The sequence below is a fragment of the Felis catus genome, chromosome C1 (genome assembly GCF_018350175.1).
Source record: "Felis catus isolate Fca126 chromosome C1, F.catus_Fca126_mat1.0, whole genome shotgun sequence".
Taxonomy (NCBI): Eukaryota; Metazoa; Chordata; class Mammalia; order Carnivora; family Felidae; genus Felis; species Felis catus.
Window position 1 is genome coordinate 207,621,014 of NC_058375.1, and position 18,434 is coordinate 207,639,447.

The 18,434-nt window shown below is 37.7% G+C and overlaps 1 protein-coding gene across 6 annotated transcripts in view; it reads right to left on the bottom strand.

The window, feature by feature from the left end:
- Positions 1-447: 447 nt before the first annotated feature.
- CUL3 (cullin 3) overlaps positions 448-18,434 on the bottom strand; it is a 95,696-nt gene continuing 77,709 nt past the window's right edge. For all 6 annotated transcript variants that reach the window (XM_023259738.2, XM_023259737.2, XM_045034548.1 and 3 more), the window contains 6 exons: positions 17,416-17,540; positions 16,864-16,960; positions 15,272-15,406; positions 8,403-8,589; positions 3,548-3,693; positions 448-915 (listed from right to left, as the gene is read on the bottom strand). In XM_023259738.2, coding sequence (XP_023115506.1) covers positions 784-915; positions 3,548-3,693; positions 8,403-8,589; positions 15,272-15,406; positions 16,864-16,960; positions 17,416-17,540 — 822 coding nt within the window. In that variant the 3' untranslated portion in view covers positions 448-783. The remainder of the gene's footprint in view (positions 916-3,547; positions 3,694-8,402; positions 8,590-15,271; positions 15,407-16,863; positions 16,961-17,415; positions 17,541-18,434) is intronic.

Genomic DNA, 18,434 nt, shown 5'->3' on the forward strand with positions numbered 1-18,434 from the left:
CACTGCCCTATACAATCCACTATTAGCAGTGAGTACAACAGCAAAAAATTATTGTACAATTTATACATACTAAAATATTTTCTCTCTCTAGAGATAACGCAGAACAAAACCTAATCATTATGACTTAATGTGGGAAATCTCAAATTACAATAGGGAAAAACGAAATCAGGGAGTGTATGGAGCCCAAAATAAAGGTTCCTGGTCATAAGGCTATAAGATTAGTAAGTGCAAGTGGTAGAATAAAGCATGCTCAAATGTATGCTTGGGTCTTTGTATATCTATCAAACCTTTAAATTAAACAAGACTAGCTGAAGAAATGTCTTAAGCAGAGCAAGATAACTGGGGACTGTGTCATTTCTTTTACCATTTTTGTTACCCAACTTATACAATGCGCAAAGTGCTAAGCAACACTACAAAACACATTTACGTCAACACTGAAGACCTGGGGAAATGAAATCCAACAATTTTATTTTAATGAGCTGTATTTTCTAAATTTTTGTTTTATTTTTTCCTGTTTTCATACAGTATTGAAAACAAAACGCAGCACATTCACATTTTCCCGAGGAACTGTAAAGATGATCTCTACAGGGATAAACGTAAAGCCTGAAGCTCAATCAATTGATGTTGAAAACTCTCAAAGGGAGTAAAGGCTTGATCTGAATGGTCTAGAACATGTACTGTAATTTAATAGCAGAGATGGCCGTCTTAATATTTAATGATTTAAAAGAACTTCTCAGTCCATGCGAAAAGTACAGTCCAATAAATCAAATTTCTGAACGCATTTTATGCTACATATGTGTATACTTTGCGATCCTCAGGTGTTCGTGCCAAATATTCTCTCTCAATAAGTCCTTCAATACGTTTCTTAATAACAACCGGACTTGGTAAGAATCGAGCCTTCAACTGCTGAGTTACCTAGAAGAGAAAGTAGAACAACGAATTCCTACCAGAAAATTTAAAAAATATTTAACATTTCCATGTAAACACACAAAAATTCTTACCTTTGAACAGAACTGATGTGTCATTTTAAGATTCAAATCAAACTCTAGTAATGTGATTACTAAAGTCAAAAATTGACTTTGAAAATCAAAATAGGTTTTATTTGAAAATGGGATGTATGGGTTAGAATATACCGCATCAGAACGTGAATGCTAAGGTGGGTCAGTAGTTGAACTAGGTGGAATATATTAGCATGAATGGATACCACACCATGGCTTAACCATTTTGATGCTATCATCTAAACTTCTGGGTTATTCTCCCATTCACAGAATTTCGGAATCATAACGTCTTTAAGAGCACAGACTCTGAACCCAGAGTATCTAGATTCAAATCCCAGCTCTTCCATTTACTAGCACCGGGACCCTGGAAAAGTTAACTGAACCTCATGAGACAGATGGCAATGTCTGGTCCGTTGTAAGGGCTACTGCTGTTGCTCTTTTCTCCAACTGCTGTCAGGATTCTAGGTATTGTGACATCGCTAATAATAAAACAGTAACGACAGCAGCAGCCGAGGTCTGACTGTGCACTATGTATCAGTCACTCTGTATATGTTAACTTATTTAATGCTCTTAACCCTGCAAAGTGAGGAAAATAGCCAGGCAGCAAGACTGACATAAACTGAAAGTAAACCGAACCAATAGTTAGAGATGAGAATCTAAACCTTTCTGCCCCCAAAGTTCATGCTTTCCCCACTGATCTACCCTGCCTCCCTGCCTCTCTTGCAGAACACCTATCCACCCACAAGCCAGTTTCCTTTTTTTACTCCTGTTGGATCATTTCCCCAAGACCACAATGGATTGACAATTCTTTGAAATCTGAAACTTCAGTACTTTCCCCCTCCAACTAAAATCTATCTCCTTTCTAGTATGATCACTCCACTATCAACACACTTGTTCCCAACCCACCTGAGATCTCTCACCCTCTGACCCTTCCTTATGAGCTACTAGTAACTTCTTCTGACCTTACCTCCTTCTTGACAGGGTCTGGATCACTTCAGCTATACTGTCAACCGTACCCTCAACTCCCAGATTCCTTTGGTTCTCTTCCACAAACACCCGTTCCACGTTTACGACATCATCCAAAATCTACTACTCAGTTCCCTGCAGGGTAAAGTTGTTTTTACACCTTTTGGGCAGACCAGGAATCAACAAGATGTAGCCCACAGGCCAAATACAGCCCCACTGCCTGTTTTTCTAAATTCTTCCTGGAACACAGCCACACTTAACTGTTACTGGTGGCTGCTTTCGCACTACAACTGGCCATTGAAAAAAAAGTCTGCCAATCTCTGGTATAGACTGATAACACACATTTAATGTGTTCTAGTTCAGCAAGTTCCTGAGCACCATCCCCTCACATCCTGTTTCACGCAGGGAAGAGAGACCACTTCGGCATACAGTTCCTTCGACTCCCACCTCCTTACACATACACATTGATTCACACTCGTATCCACCCTTGATTAGCACACACCCTGCATCCTGCCCTGGGTCCCAAGAGGGGCACATTCAGTAGCATCTTTGTTAACACATCTACGGTCCACCTGGACTCTTTACACAGCTCGCTCTCCTCTCCTCTCCTCTCCTAGACTCTGTACGTCAACTGTCCCTCAATCCCGTCTTCTTTCCCTTCCTTCCTTAACCTTAGCGTTTAGACACGGGGAGTATCTTCCCGCCAGAAAAACAAAATCCAGGACGCCTCAACTTAACACCCAGTCCTCCAGGTTTGCTCTGCGCCCTTTCCCATGAGCCAACATCTTGAAGGACAAGGCACTCTCCTGGTTTCCCCTCCACTTCCTTCCTCTGGCCCGGCCGGCAGATGTCCACTCTACCAGAGCAATGCAAATGCCCGGGAAAACCCATGAGTTACCTAATTGCCAACAGGTCTTAAGTGTTTGACTTTTTTCACTTTTTGAAAATTCCTGACCGATCACTCTTGTAATTTTCTTCCTTTGCCATGTGATAGAAACTCAGCTTGTGCAAAATTCTGCTCACGGACATGAAGAACACAGCGGCACACGGTCCCTCCTCCTCCTTAGCCAGAAACCGACGTGTACTCGACTCCTCTCATTTCCCACGGACGGCCAGTCGGTAAATGGTGACTTCCCATTTGTCTTCACACAGCTCTCCCCCCTCTACCAATATTTATTCAGCCCTAATCATTTCAATGGCCTTTCAAGGTGGCTTCCCCTTCTTTGTTCCCAAATTTATAATATGTAAGCACTCAATAAATGGTAAGTTTATTTATTTTTGGAAATAAAAGTAGACTGTTTAACATCAAAGCATTAAGTAGCAGCAAAATTTTTTTATTCTTCAAGTGACAATATTCTATTACTTGTATTACAAGGAGATTAGTTCTCAAAGTGCACACATATCTGGATGTACCCCTGTGCTCAGTTATCAAGTAAGTGCCATACTTTATAAGTGTTACCTGACTATGGTTTCCTTATTCTAAAATTAGATTTTAAATAACTTGAATATAGTTCTTCCCTAAATTTGAACCGTTAGTATTATTTTGCCTTTTCGACCCTGATCTAGCCCCGCAGCGCTCTTACCTCTGCTACTAATACATTGTGCTGCATCTTCTTTCTGGACTTCATTATCCGCACTATAGCAGCTTCTATCTCATGTTTTCTGTCGTCGTCTACTTTCTGCCTCGTTTCTTTCCTTTCTGGGTCAGATTCACCTTGTTTGGCAGCAACTAAAAGACAAAGACATTTACCATGTAATTACCACGGAATGCAAAAAATGTAGTTTAGAGACAAAGATAATTTAGTATTATCCACATAGACCCATTTCAACCTGAGTATACACATAGACTTATTAATTCTAGAGAACATTGAAGAGAACATTCAAGAAGAACATTCAAAGGGGCCTACTTCAACGTTTATTTTCACAAATATTTAAATAAGTAACGATCACTGATATAAAAATTCTGCTTATTCTTTTTAAGTATTAGGAATTTAATTTTACAGAGATAATAAAACCAATTTTGTTTTTATTAAATACAATGATTCCTCTCCTGGAAGAAAAATGGTAGCTGGATATATTTAATAGAAAAAGTATCAGTAAATAATTTTCATTGCTTCCATGCTTTCATGACTTCCAGAGGTCAACTCGTACTTTATCCACATAATGCCAAGATATCTTAAGAGGAGGAAAGAGTTCTATATTGCCAAGATGTAGTTAGCTCAATTTAAATAATGAGAAAGCACCACTGGGATGTCAGCTGAAAGAACTCCAGAACAAGTACTTTATTTGTTCCTCTCACAGATTATCTAAACAGTTTATCGTATGTCTTAATTTTTCTTTATGTCACAATCTCGCTATCACTAACGCCTAGTACATTCCAACCTTTCGGAGAAGAGAAGTCTTACTCTGTTACTGCCTACTGTCTTCAAGGCAACTACTCAGGAATAAATACAGAAGTCCCTTTCTCTTGAAACTCTGCTCTCACTGAAGTAGCAGAAAAAGAAAAGTAACAGATTTTTTGTTTATCTGGTCATCAATAAGAGATAGATAATGAAGTTTTGGGAGGCAGAAACTGGAAAATTACAAAGAACCGCCTAAGACACTGCTGGCTTAGGCACGGGCACATCCACAAGAGAGCGGACTGTACAGTTCAGAAGATCATTCTGGTGTGTATGTCCACTCAGCGGTTTCTAATTAGAATCCCTTGGTTAAGAATTCTTTCAGTACCTTTTTCCAAGTTAAAGATAATCAGTATCTTTTATTTATTTATTTATTTTCAACGTTTATTTTTGGGACAGAGAGAGACAGAGCATGAACGGGGGAGGGGCAGAGAGAGAGGGAGACACAGAATCGGAAACAGGCTCCAGGCTCCGAGCCATCAGCCCAGAGCCCGACGCGGGGCTCAAACTCACAGACCGTGAGATCGTGACCTGGCTGAAGTCGGACGCTTAACCGACTGTGCCACCCAGGCGCCCCAAAGATAATCAGTATCTTAAGAAGAGAAGAATTAGATTTAAAATGACCTCCTAAGAAAGAATAATGCTTTTACTCAAAAAAAGCCAACGTCATTAAAAAAGAGAGAGAGGGGGAAGGAGAGAGGGAGGGGGAGGGGGAGAGGGAGAGGGGGAGAGAGGGGGAGGGAGGGAGGGAGGGAGGGAGAGAGAGAGAGAGAGAGAGACACTTAGAGTAAATAAAAATCAATGTAATGGGGAAACCTTAACTGAATCCTGGACCTAAAGAGTAAGATATGAAAGGCATTTTATTTTATTTTTTAATGTTTATTTTGGAGAGAGAGAGTGTGAGCAGGGGAGGAGGAGGAGGAGGTGGGGGGGGAAGAGAGAGAGAGAGAGAGAGAGAGATGGATGCAGAATCTGAAGCAGGCTGCAGGCTCTGAGCTGGCAGTACAGAGCTTGGCACAGGGCTCGAACTCATGGACATGAGCTGCGAGATCATGACATGAGCCGAAGTCAGACGCTTAACCGACGAAGCCACCCAGGTGCCCCTAGAAAGGCATTTTTGAGGCAACTGTGGACAAGTGGAGGTGGTATAAAATATTTATTTATACAAATAAGTATTATGGAATTATTAATCTTCTTGGGTGTGATACAGTATTACAATTATTTTGGAAAATACCTTATTCTAAGGAGATAAAATGTATGCTTAAGTATTAGGGTGGGGGAGTGTAATGTTTGCAGATTAATTTAAAATGCTGTAGCAAATATATACACATATGAAGGGGGAGGGTGCGGTCAAGGGCACCGGAGCAAATGGGACAAAAAATTTAATGACTCATAAATACAGGTGACGGCCATACATACCTTTGTCCATTATCGTGTTTCTCACTTTTTCTATGGATTTGAAAATATTTAAAATAAAAAGGTGGAGAAAAGAATTTTTTAATTTTTTTAACGTTTATTTATTTTTGAGACAGAGAGAGATAAGAGTATGAACGGGGGAGGGTCAGAGAGACAGGGAGACACAGAATCTGAAACAGGCTCTAGGCTCTGAGTGGTCAGCACAGAGCCCGACACGGGGCTCGAATCCACGGACCGCGAGACCATGACCTGAGCTGAAGTCGGACGCTTAACCAACTGAGCCACCCAGGCGCCCCAAGAATTTTTTAAAAAACAATCTATTGTGTTCTGCTAGATGTGACCACCTAAATAGGTATATTCCAAGATAAATGGGAAGGCTGTGGTGATACACACTGGATTAGGAGGTTTTTTAAAACGTGAGGGCAGAAGCTCACTCTCAGTCTCACACAATACCCTTCCCTTAAGAAGAACATAACAGAGGCACACGCTTGTGTAAGGGGGTACAGATGTATCTAGCTATATCTGGGAAAGGGTTGGGGAAAAGTGGGATGCAGTGGTGGGGAAAACTGTTAACTATGGAAATTGCTGTAGATTACAGTGAAATCTAATTTTTTTTTTTAACAGTTATTTATTTTTGAGAGAGAGACAACACCAGTGGGGGAGAGGCAGAGAGAGCAGGAGACACAGAATTCAAAGCAGATTCCAGGCCCTGAGCTGTCAGCACAGAGCCTGACGTGGGGCTTGAACTCACAAACCATGAGATCATGACCTGAGCTTAAGTCGGACGCTTAACTGACTGAGCCAACCAGGGGCCCAGTGAAATCTAATTCTTCTCAAAGGTTGTGTTATTTGAGTAATATTTTTAACTTCTTTGTCTAAACTTCGATTCCTGACTATAGTAAGAGCAGAATAATTAGGTTAGGACAGAGTCTTTGCATCTTCGATTATGAGCCAAAAGGCAAGGATGTATTTTGACAACTTAGGAAAAACCCATGTGGTCACATACTTATCACCAGAAAGAAAATTTTAACTTCTACAAAATATATTTAAGAGCCATGGTAATTTAAGTGCCATTCCTAAATGAAAACATTATTTCTTCCTAGAATTTTATAGCTGAAAAGAACTTTGAGAGATCTAGCTGAATTCCTTACCATACAGAACTGTATTCCTATTTTAATTAAAGTGTTATATACGCACATTTAACATCAAAAATAAAAAAATCTATTTTCATCAGATCTAAAATTCTACACACACACATACACACATACACACATACACACACACACACACACACACACACACACACACACACCACTGCCACCCCAAATTAAAAATCCAGAGAGAAGACTATTTTTTTTTTGAGAACAAAAATAGTATCTGGAATTATTATTGCTGGACATAATGGAATCTAGGATTATAAAGAGTTACTTATTTAGGGTAAAGCAGGGTGAGGTTTGGTAATTCACATTATGTATCACCATACATCTTCCTCTAAATCTAGAATACAAACAAGTCCTGAAATCCAAAACCTGTATCTACCTAAACCTGTACAATCTTATGCCCTGCACTGGGGAAAAAAAGATATTTTATTCCATGACTTTTTAAGCATAGTTCTGTTTTTATTTTCAATTTACATATGTGTCCAAACACGAGGCTATTTTTGGTGATGAAGGTACAATGATACGGTCTGCAAATATGGGACAAATTAGGCAATGCTTTAAAAGAGACACCACCCTGCTTCAGAAGGCATACAAATCCAATCAGGGTCAAAAAGGTCAGTAGAAGTGTGTATACAATGTTTTTTTAATGTATTCTGGTAATCAGTTACAGATTTAACATTAAAATAATTTTTAAAAGACTCTTATAATATAAACACAATTTTTTAAAGTTAAAGAAACTACAGTCATTTTAAACTTATTTTAAAATACTATTTTTCTACAAAGACTACAGAGCTGTAATGGATGAGTCAGTCCTGTGAAGCTTATCTAATAGTAATTTTGAAATCAGGGAACAAACTATGTTAGAGGTTTACACATGAGCAAAGGTAAAGTGCTTTTTTCCCCTTAAATACATAGAAAACACGTTGTACACTATGTTAAGTATATAATAAACAGGATGCTCATTATTAATTAAAAATAAACACATTAAAAATTGTTCACAATAGGGCCATTTCTAAGCTTTTAAATGAGAGATAATATGGGTTTTTAAGGTTTTGCAACTTAAAAAATACCCATCAAAACATAAATAGCTACATCTAAAAATCAAACTTTAGATAAATAACCCCCAACTCTGACAAATTTGTAAATCAGTTTAAAAAAGATGTCCATCATTAGTTAACTCAACCAATTAAAAACAATTATTTTATAAATACTAATCTATAACAAAATTGTATTTACCTGTTGAAAACCAAATGGAAATAAATACCTTGTTCACACTACAAATTACTTTTTAAAACGCTCACCGTACTTGGATTCAACTGTATTTTGACAGGAACACATATGAATAGAGCTGCTTTAGTCCTTAAACCTACGTGTCACACAGCATCAGAAACGCAGTACTGCTTTTGAAGAAAGAAATCCAACAGATAATAATTTTTTCAGAGGAAAAATATAATTCCAGATACCTGTTTGAATCTTGACTCTGTGTAGTTTGGATGTGAACTGATCATTAACTGTAAATATGTGACCATTTTCTATTTCCTTTGACTTGGGTTCTTTCGTGAGAACCCGCTGGGTTGGTTTACCACAGGCGAGGGACTGCAGGGCTCGAACAAGCTCTCTTTCAGGGATATCGGTCTCTTGTTGAATTTCCTGAAATTTCACCACATTGACAGAATTAGACTTTTTGAAAGATTAAAGCAGATCAGTTAATTACTAAGTAAAATCAACCAAACAGGAGAGAGAGATAATTACATGAAAGAAATAATTTACAACAAAGAATTCCCTGATTATTAGGACACTTCACTAAAATCTCACTTATTTGAACAAACTAGAGGAAAAGGTGATTCAAATCACGAAATATTGAAAAGACATGTACTTTTTTATTTCAGGAGATATAAGGCCTAGTCTAAAAATGTCATCCAGCAGAGATTATTTGGGACCTGCTCTACTATTTAAGTAAAAAAAAACGAAACAAGTGTTAACAAACACGATTGCTTTTGGAAAAGCTCTACGATCCTACAAGTGGACCCACACTACTTCTGCTCAGCAACCTCTTTTATAGAAAGAAGCAAAGTCAGCCCAAAGCTAAGGCATTCTACCATACAATCAAAATTCACAATCCGTGTTGACCATTTTACTGCCTGTATGACCAAATGAAAAAAACATAAATTCCTGGTAATTAACATTAAACATGAAAAAAAGTAAGAAATATTTTCAAGTCCAGGTGATAATTTTTGCTTCTTACCATGGTATGAATAAAATGCAATAGTAAAAACAAAAGCAGTTTAGAGAAGAATGAATGTGTAATGTCTTGATTCATCCATCATGCTCCTCTTTGGTCCACGGGACAGTAAGGGAACTGCACATGTATACGATGTAGTTCCTACATGTCTACAGATGTATGATGCCACCCAGTCTTCACAGCAGGGAAGATCGCTTTGATTTGCTGTGTAAAAGCTATTCTTTCTCAAGAGCAGCTCAGGAAGAATAGGCATATTGATCGTGTAACTGATCTGGAGAGAGTCATTCTCTCTTTCACAGGAGTCTGAACACCAGCATGGGTTTCTCTAAAGGACTATCAGTGAGGAGTGAAAGAAATGCGAATTTTAGTGACGATGAAGCACATTCCTTTGCCTCAAATGATCTCTGTATGTCTCCATACTTTAGTCATTTCAAATACTATAAATGTTAAATCCTGGCAAATTACATAGGTGCTATTATTACAATGTTGATTATAATTATTATTATGTGTGACAAGTGACTTAATCACACATTCTATTGTTTAGTCATACTGAGAGAAAACTAGAAACTCCTTCTTAGGTGATATTTTACAATTACAGATCATTCCCAGAGGTGACTATTGCAATTCAGTGTGCATCCTTTAGGACTTTTCCTTACATCTACATATCCACACAGGAATACAAATCCATACACACATGCGTATGTACGGGAACGTGCCCATTAATACACTAGTATTAATGTTAAATATAAATGGGATACCTCCTCTGTAACATGTACTTTTCCCACTCCGGCACATGTACCCTTTCATTTTCTTTTGCTTTATTACCTTTTTGGTAGAAGTCTTCTACCTTTCTCGCTAGAATGAATCCTAGGAAATGATTATGATTCTTATTAAAATATTGCTTTCCTCAAGTTATTTTCTGATTAACTGATTTTTTATATAAAAGTTGATTTTTCATCTGAACTCTTCTATAAGAATGTTCTCAGGTGATTATCATAGTTGACAATCACGCTGCCTACAAAATTTTGTCAACTCCTGATATTTTATAAATTTCACTTTTTCTTAGTGTTAGGACCTGCAGAACAATGCTGAATAGTAATAATTAGGCAGATATCCTAAAATCTGTTCCTACCTTTCATGGGCAGAGGTCTAATATTTTACTACTAACTACTGTTTGCTTATTAGGTCTCTCGTTAGATATAACCTTATGACATTAAGGGGATTTCATTCTATTCTTAGGTGGCTAAGAGTCCCCCATATCCTGGAAATATGAAATGGAGACTGACTACAAATGCTTTTTGTGTATCTATAGAAATCATTAATTGATTTTCTCCTTGAAAAGTCTGGCAATACAGCAAATGCTCAGTTAACTTTATGATGATGATGATGATGATGATGATGATGATGATGAAGGAGGAGAAGAAACCTTAATTATGTTAACAAATTCCTTCTTTGTATTCCAGGGATAAATCCTATTTGGACACACAGAATCATTCTTTCAATATGCTGCTGAGTATGACCTGCCAATATTTTATTTAAGATTTGTGCATTTCTTTTTTTTTTTTTAAGTTTACTTATTTATTTTCAGAGAGAGCACAAGCGAATTGGGGAGGGGCAGAGAGAGAGAATGCCAAGGAGGCTATTCGCACAGAGCCTGATGTGGGGCTTGATCCCACGAACCATGAGATCATGACCTGAGCCAAAATCAAGAGTCAGACACTTAACTGACTGAGCGTCCCAAGCGTCTACTTCAAGCGTCCCAAGATTTGTGCATTTAAAGTTGAATAACCTATAGCTTTTTCTTTTTTGTATTCTCCTTGTTCACTTTTAGTAATAAGGTTATGTCAACCTCACATATTTCCAAGAGCAACAGGTGTATTTTGCTTTCTGAGTTGAAAGTTCTCTGTATAGCTTTCAATTTTAATTTGCTAATTATATTATTCAAATCTTCTAGACGATCTTTTTTTATTGTCTTGTCAGGACATTTGTGAAGGATTTCTGTGATTGCAAATTGTCTATTTCACCTTGTATTCCCAAACACTTTCCTTTATATGATGTGAAATTGGGGCGCCTGGGTGGCGCAGTCGGTTAAGCGTCCGACTTCAGCCAGGTCACGATCTTGTGGTCCGTGAGTTCGAGCCGCGTGTCAGGCTCTGGGCTGATGGCTCAGAGCCTGGAGCCTGTTTCCGATTCTGTGTCTCCCTCTCTCTCTGCGCCTCCCCCGTTCATGCTCTGTCTCTCTCTGTCCCAAAAATAAATAAACGTTAAAAAAAATAAAAAAAAAATATATGATGTGAAATTATGTTATTAATGATGTTAGCACTTCTTCATGAGATACCAATTATCACTGGTTTTTAACCGATTTCTATTTAAGTGCTACTGCCTAACATTAATTTTGTTATTATCCATAACTAGTTTTTATATTTCAGACTCACTCTCAAGAAAATTTAAGAAGTATAATATCAGAAAAATATATATTAATTAATATCTACATGCCTTTCAAAAACCAAATGCTAGTTACTATAATCTAGGGTAGAAACTACCACTTTATGTATTTCCTGATTTTAGCTGTTTTAAACCGTAACAAACTTCTATTCATTAAAAAAATACATAAAAAGAGAAAAAGCTTCAGCAGCTTGACTGCCATGGATGAAATGTGACACAACATATAAATGCCACCTTTTGCAGGCAGCTTCTGAGATGGCCCATAATGCTCCTGGTATGTTTTAGCCTTGTGTGATCCCCTCACAGTATTGGGGCTAACTTGGGTGATCAAGAAAATTAGAAGTGACCATATGCGACTTCAAAGGCTAGCGTCATAAAGGCATGCCAGGTTCTGCCTGGGGCTCTTGGACGGCTCGGGTTAGGGAGAGTTTCCCACTGGTATGCAAGGACAACTGAACAGCTATGTGGTAAGGGCCACGTGAGGAGACACGGAGACCTCTTTTATCAAGAGCTGAAATGAACTTGCCAGCTACGTGGAAGGAAGAATATTCCAACAGCTTAGAAGTATATTTTCCAGGCACAAACATTAGATGACTGAAGCCCCAGGTGACATCTTCACAACCTCATGAGAACCTGTGAGCCAAAACTCACCAAATGAGCCCCTCCTAAACCTCTAACCCACAGAAACCAGGGAAGATGATAAATTGTTAGAGGTTGTTTTAAACTTAAGTTTTGAGATGTGTTACGTAGCATTAAATAACACATACACCATTTTACTGAACTTATAAAGAGTACTCAGAGTTAAAAAATCAGCCTCCTTTTAAAGTATTACTTTCAACTATCCTCTCTAATTTGTGGAGGTGAGTTGTGTAGAAGAGCCAGCTAATAACGCTTACACAGCAGCCTAGAATGCAACATACAGTGTGAGTAGAAACTTCAAGTGCCTTCTCACAATGCCCCCTGTTCAAGATGCAAGCAGCCAGAAGGCTTTGGAGCCACAGGAATGGCATTCTACATATGCCATTTATGCTCAGGCATCTGGTTTGTTACTTAGCTAACATTTGAAATATTAGAGGAATTTTCTGCCTAATTTTACCCTCTACTTAATGATGCTCATTAGTATCAGTGATCCCAAGTCGGTTGGGAAAGAGAAGAGTAAGCCTGAACCACTAAAATTACTAGCAATTCTAATAATGGCTTCAGAAAATGAGTTTATGTTTCTGTCTCATTATTTTCACCAGCTCTTTATAAAGTAGGACTGAAAACCAACATTAATTAGCATTTATCAGCAGTTTATTTTGCTTAAAATATATTATCCATGGTAGCTGCAGATTAAAACAGTCAAGCTGTTAGAGATCATTTAATTCCACTTCTGTTTGAAAAGGCTTACAACTTGAGCAAGGGACTTAATACTTGCTTAATTAATATCCTTGGGACTAAATCATATGTAACTTGCGCTGGACAGCTGAGGTTACTCCCCTAGGTAAGACACACCTGGAAATAGATAAGACCAAGACCTCTTGACTTAGCCACCAGACCTACAACACTTGGGTTTCAAAGTATTTCCTTTAGGTGTATCCCATAAAAACAATAATCTCTTAAATGCAAGCACGAAGGTAGGTATAAAATAGGCCTACAGGGGTGCCTGGGTGGCTCACCTGACTCTTGATTTTGGCTCGGGTCATGGTCCCACGCTCACGCGACTGACCCCTATGTCAGGCTCAGTGCTGGGACACTGGGCGTGGAGCCTTCTTAAGCTTTCTCTCTCTCAAAAATATCTACAATTCAATTCTGCCCTAAATCTCAAGTGAACTTATTTCTATGTTCACGGTGTCTGAAAATTAGCTTTCAATTAAGAATAAATATGGCAATAATTTTATAGCTTTTATCTTAAATTTACACTTAGGAATCACATGCTCTTGGGGCCCCTGGTTGGCTCAATTGGTTAAGTGTCCGACTTCAGCTCAGGTCATGATCTCACGGCTACTGAATTCAAGTCCCACATCAGGCTCTGTGCTGACAGTTCAGAGCCTGGAGGCTGCTTCAGATTCTGTGTCTTCCTCTCACTGTCTACCCCGCCCCTCTCATACTCTCTCTCTCAAAAATAAACAAACATTTAAAAAAAAATTTAGGAAGAATCACATGATCTTTATTTCCACTCAACGTACCTATTAAAGGCATGGGAAAAGACTAATTGCATTTAACGTAATCAAAGGTCTTGGTGGAGGAAAGAAAAAAAAGATGGGTATAAAAAAGAAATTTGACACTACCAAGATAGTGTAAAACTAGCACTAGACATAGAAAGCGATCAGATTTGATTGCTCAGAGTGCAGAAACAGACCCACACATATATGGTCAATTGATTTTTTTCATAAAGGTGCCAGGTAATTCAAAGGGAAAAGAACAACGCTTTGGACAAAGAACAATGGAATGAACAACAGAGTATCTGTGTGTGGGGGGAAATAATTCTTAATTTTTACTTTATTTTTTGTAAGTAAATTCTAACATTTCTTAGACAGGATATCAAAAGCCATGAACTATAAAAGGAAAGTGGCAACTGGACTTTTTCAATATTAAAAGCTACTGCTCTTCAAAAAATATCATTTAAGGAAAATGAAAAGGCAAGTGACAGTGTGAGAAAATATTCATACCACGCAGATCTGACAAAGGATTTGTATCCAAAATTTGTAAAAAGCTTTCCAAACAACCCAATAAAGACAGGAAGAGGCGCTTCACCAAACAAGACATGCAAGTGGCCCAGGAACACACCCAGGATTCTCTGCGTCTTGATCGCCATCAAGGAAAGGCAAGTTAAATCCACAGTCACATACAATTACACGCCAAATAAAACAGTTACAATTTAAAAGTATTAAATTCTGTAGACGATATGGGGCAACTGGAACTCTCCTACACTGCTGGCAGCAATGTGAAAGAGCACAACACTTTGGGACATCGTTTGGCCGTCTCTTAAAAAGTTCAACCCATCTTTCTCTTCCTAACAGCCTAAATCTGAGAATGACTCAAATGCCCATCGCTAGGTAAATGGGTAAAGAAAACGTAGTAAATCCGTATAATAGAATATCATTCAGCAATAAAAAGGAATGAACTACTGAAACCATACACACACCAACATGGATGACTCAAAAATACGTGATGGACAAGCACAACACATATTCTATGATCCCATTTACAGGAAATTTTAGCAAGGCGAAACTCATCTATAGTGATACACAGCAGATCACTGGCAACGTTGGGACAGTGAGCTGGAACACACTGCAAAGGAGTATACACATTTAGAGGGTAATATTCTAGATCGTGATTGTGATGGCACTTATACAAGTTCACAGATCTGTTAAAACTCCTAAAATTATGCACTTAGATGGGGTATGTTTTATCATGTAACACTCATGCTACAATAAAGCTGGTTTTTAAAAAAACGAAATGAAATGTGAGCCAATAAGTACGTGATGGTCAGATAGTTCCATCGCCCAATTTTACGTTGTTTTCTCTAACGGTACTCAAAGGTTACTTAATAAAAATACTCAAATGATGATAACTTTAAAGGTTATTCAAATAAAGACCCCTGGTAACCAGGGAGAATCAGAAACAATACAATTGCTTAAAATTTATATAAGCGACACATACCTCAAACGTGTATTTTTCTCTATTGTTAAAGAGCATTAAAATGGTCATCTGGAAAGTGGAGACCTGCAGTATGTGCTTCCGTGTATTAGAGCCAGTTACTTGGGCCCCTCCAACACCAACTTCGGATCCATCTTCCTGTTTCATTTTTTAAAAAATACAAACAAGATAGAATTATCTCGTGGTAACTTTAACAGTATGTTTGAAAGATAAGCACTGTAATATCCAACTGTTCCCATAATAAAACTACCTTATTCCTACATAAAAAGGAAACAGAACTTAAAAAAAAACAGGTACGTGTATATGTACGTATGCGCACACACGCACACTCATTCCTTATTTAGGACTGTCCTTTTTTTTTTCCCATTATGAACATTTTAATATATCTGAGCAAGTAATGAATCAACAATTCCTTATAGTGATAGCTAAAATTATTTTAACAGTTCAGGATGGAATAAAAGACTTAAAAGACAACACTGTCATCACACTCCTACCAAAAGTAATAGGGGTTTCTTTCTGTGTGGTCTAAGATCAAATAACAGCACAGGATGAGGGAAAAAATCTCTGCCATCCTTAAGCCTGTTTCTGCTCTATGATTTAAGTACAAAGTAGAAAGTTAAGCCTTCAGCAATTAACATGTGAATTGTTTTTTAAAACCCACTATCTATTTAACCCAACTTCAAAAGAAAACATGACTATTTAGGAAAAAACCCTCTCCTTTAAAACAAAAGCAAGCAATAATTAAAAGCTGAGTTCGTTAGTATCCATAACCTTACTACTTACGCTCAAATATTTAATAGTGTCAAACATGAACTGTAAAGAATATTTTCCATTTCATTTAAGCATAAAAATTAGAACAGGTGTAGACATTAACAATATTTTTAAAAAGTGGGGGGGAGTTAGAGTAACTTATATAAAACCATTAGGACTATTCTTAAAATACGGAATAAAACTGTTATTTGCTGCCTAGATGACAGTTCGGGTATTTTTCTTTCAATGTTTTTCTAAAAGATTTATTATTTATTACTTTCTTATTTGAAGGCAAATGACTTTGATTTGAATGATATCCAAGCAATGCAAGCAAGTTATTAGTCTAAACTTCACAACGTTGGATGTAAAAAAGCTACTACGTTTTTTAAACAAAAGCAATTCACTAGTGCCTTGCTAATTTTTAAAGTAAATACTTTGGTAGTATTTTGTACATCTCACAAATGCCATGTTAATTTTCCTGGTTTTGATTTACTGGAAACAAAGATTATAGGAGATGTGAGAATTCTGAAAAGGGACTAACAGCTTTGTATGCTCTTAAATAAGCTTTTATTAGCTTATGCAATACTGTCTCAAATCTAATCTTATACATAAAATGCATCATTATATTATTATACCTTCCTGAAGGAAGGCTACTGAGTCTTCATAGTGTCCGATAAAGAACAGAAGGAAGGAAGTTAAAGCCAGTTTCCCCTTGTGAATATTTCAAACAGGTGGCAAAATAAAAGGAATACATAAATTACCCAGGTCAACAAAAATCAGAAATCAATTCTATAAACTAATTTCCAGTTACTTAATGTAAGTATGTTCCAACTGTCAACAGTTACCTTTTTAACTGGTCCGTAAAAGGTGGCATTGAGATCTGCAGAACCCATATGATGCTGGAGCGTGAGCTGTCGACCACTGTGTTTGGCTAAGTAAAACCTTTAGCAAATCAAACCAGGTTTTAGAGAGTCATGTAACTTACATATTTGAAATTATAAACTACAGGATAATAACCCTTAACAAGTGTCTATGTGTAAGGGCAGTATTAATTGCTATTAGTACACTTTGCCCCTGGCCTGCAGATCAGCTGCTACTGTCCCTAAGACCACTTTTCTCCACAGTAACCCAACAATCCGTTTGTTCTAAGCCATGGGCAGAGGTCCACAATACAAAATACACTAAGGATGAAGACATTAGTAAACTGGCCCTTTGGAAAGAGTTTACACAACTCATTCTCACACATTAAAAAGCATGAAGAATACATTTGCCTTTTGAACACTAAGTAAAACATGAAGTACAGTCATCCTCAATCAGGATCACCACTAATGCTCAAGTATATTTCAACTTTGGACAATTACGTGTACTTACAAATACAAAGTTTGACCTATGTTTACCTTCTGAATATCTCAAAAGCATGTCTTGGTGCTGGTGGGATGTTGCACTTTGGTGTGGCTGACTGAGTGGGCCAATATCCTGTTGTGAGCACCCGGACTGTGAGATCAACACCACCTAAAGATACCTATGTAAAAGATAAAAAGATGTCCCCCACAAATTAACTAGGATTTGTTTTCCGTTCCATATAGACACTGTGTTAGAGTTATCCAAGTAGTTCGCTCCTTGTCCAATATCTAGCAAATAAAACTTAACTTCTTAAAGGCTAGATCCATCAGTGTTTTCCAAATTTTAATTATCCTGGCAAATATTTGCAATGATTGCTTAAGATGTTGGCTTTAAAATAATGACCAAGAGAGAATTCTTACTATATAAACAAAGGTGTTAACGGTATCACTGAGAAGCATAAAGTTTTGGCCGTTACGTCTTTTTAGATACAACGTTAAGGTGTCATAAAGTATCATTTTAGAGAAAATTCTAAATCTTTCATCTTAAGGGTATCCACTTTTCATCTCAGCTTTGAAATATTTTTACCATCTTAACACACAACCTATTTCTAATATCGCATTCACATTTCCACTACATTAATCAAAACTTTCATGTTTTCACACGTAGTTCTTCTTTTAACAGCCTCTGCAGAAGACGCTGCAGATCCAGTTCTACAAAGTGTGCTCCACAAATACTGCAAAATGGGTAACTATCTCTACAAAATAGATGCTAGCATTACTGTCACAGTGAGGTATTTTCTTCTTTATCAACAAATTTCTAAGAAAACAAGAAAGCACATTAACAGTAACTTTTGAAGTTTCTTTTTGAGAGAGAGAGAGAGAGCGCGCGCACGTGTGAGAGCCAGAGCGAGTACGGGGGAGGGGCAGAGACAGAGGGAGAGAGAGAATCCCCAGCAGGCTCCATACTGTCAACACGGAGCCTGATGCAGGGCCTGAACTCACAAACTGCGAGATCGTGACCTGAGCAGAAACCAAGAGTCGGACGCTTGACTGACTGAGCCACTCAGGGGCCC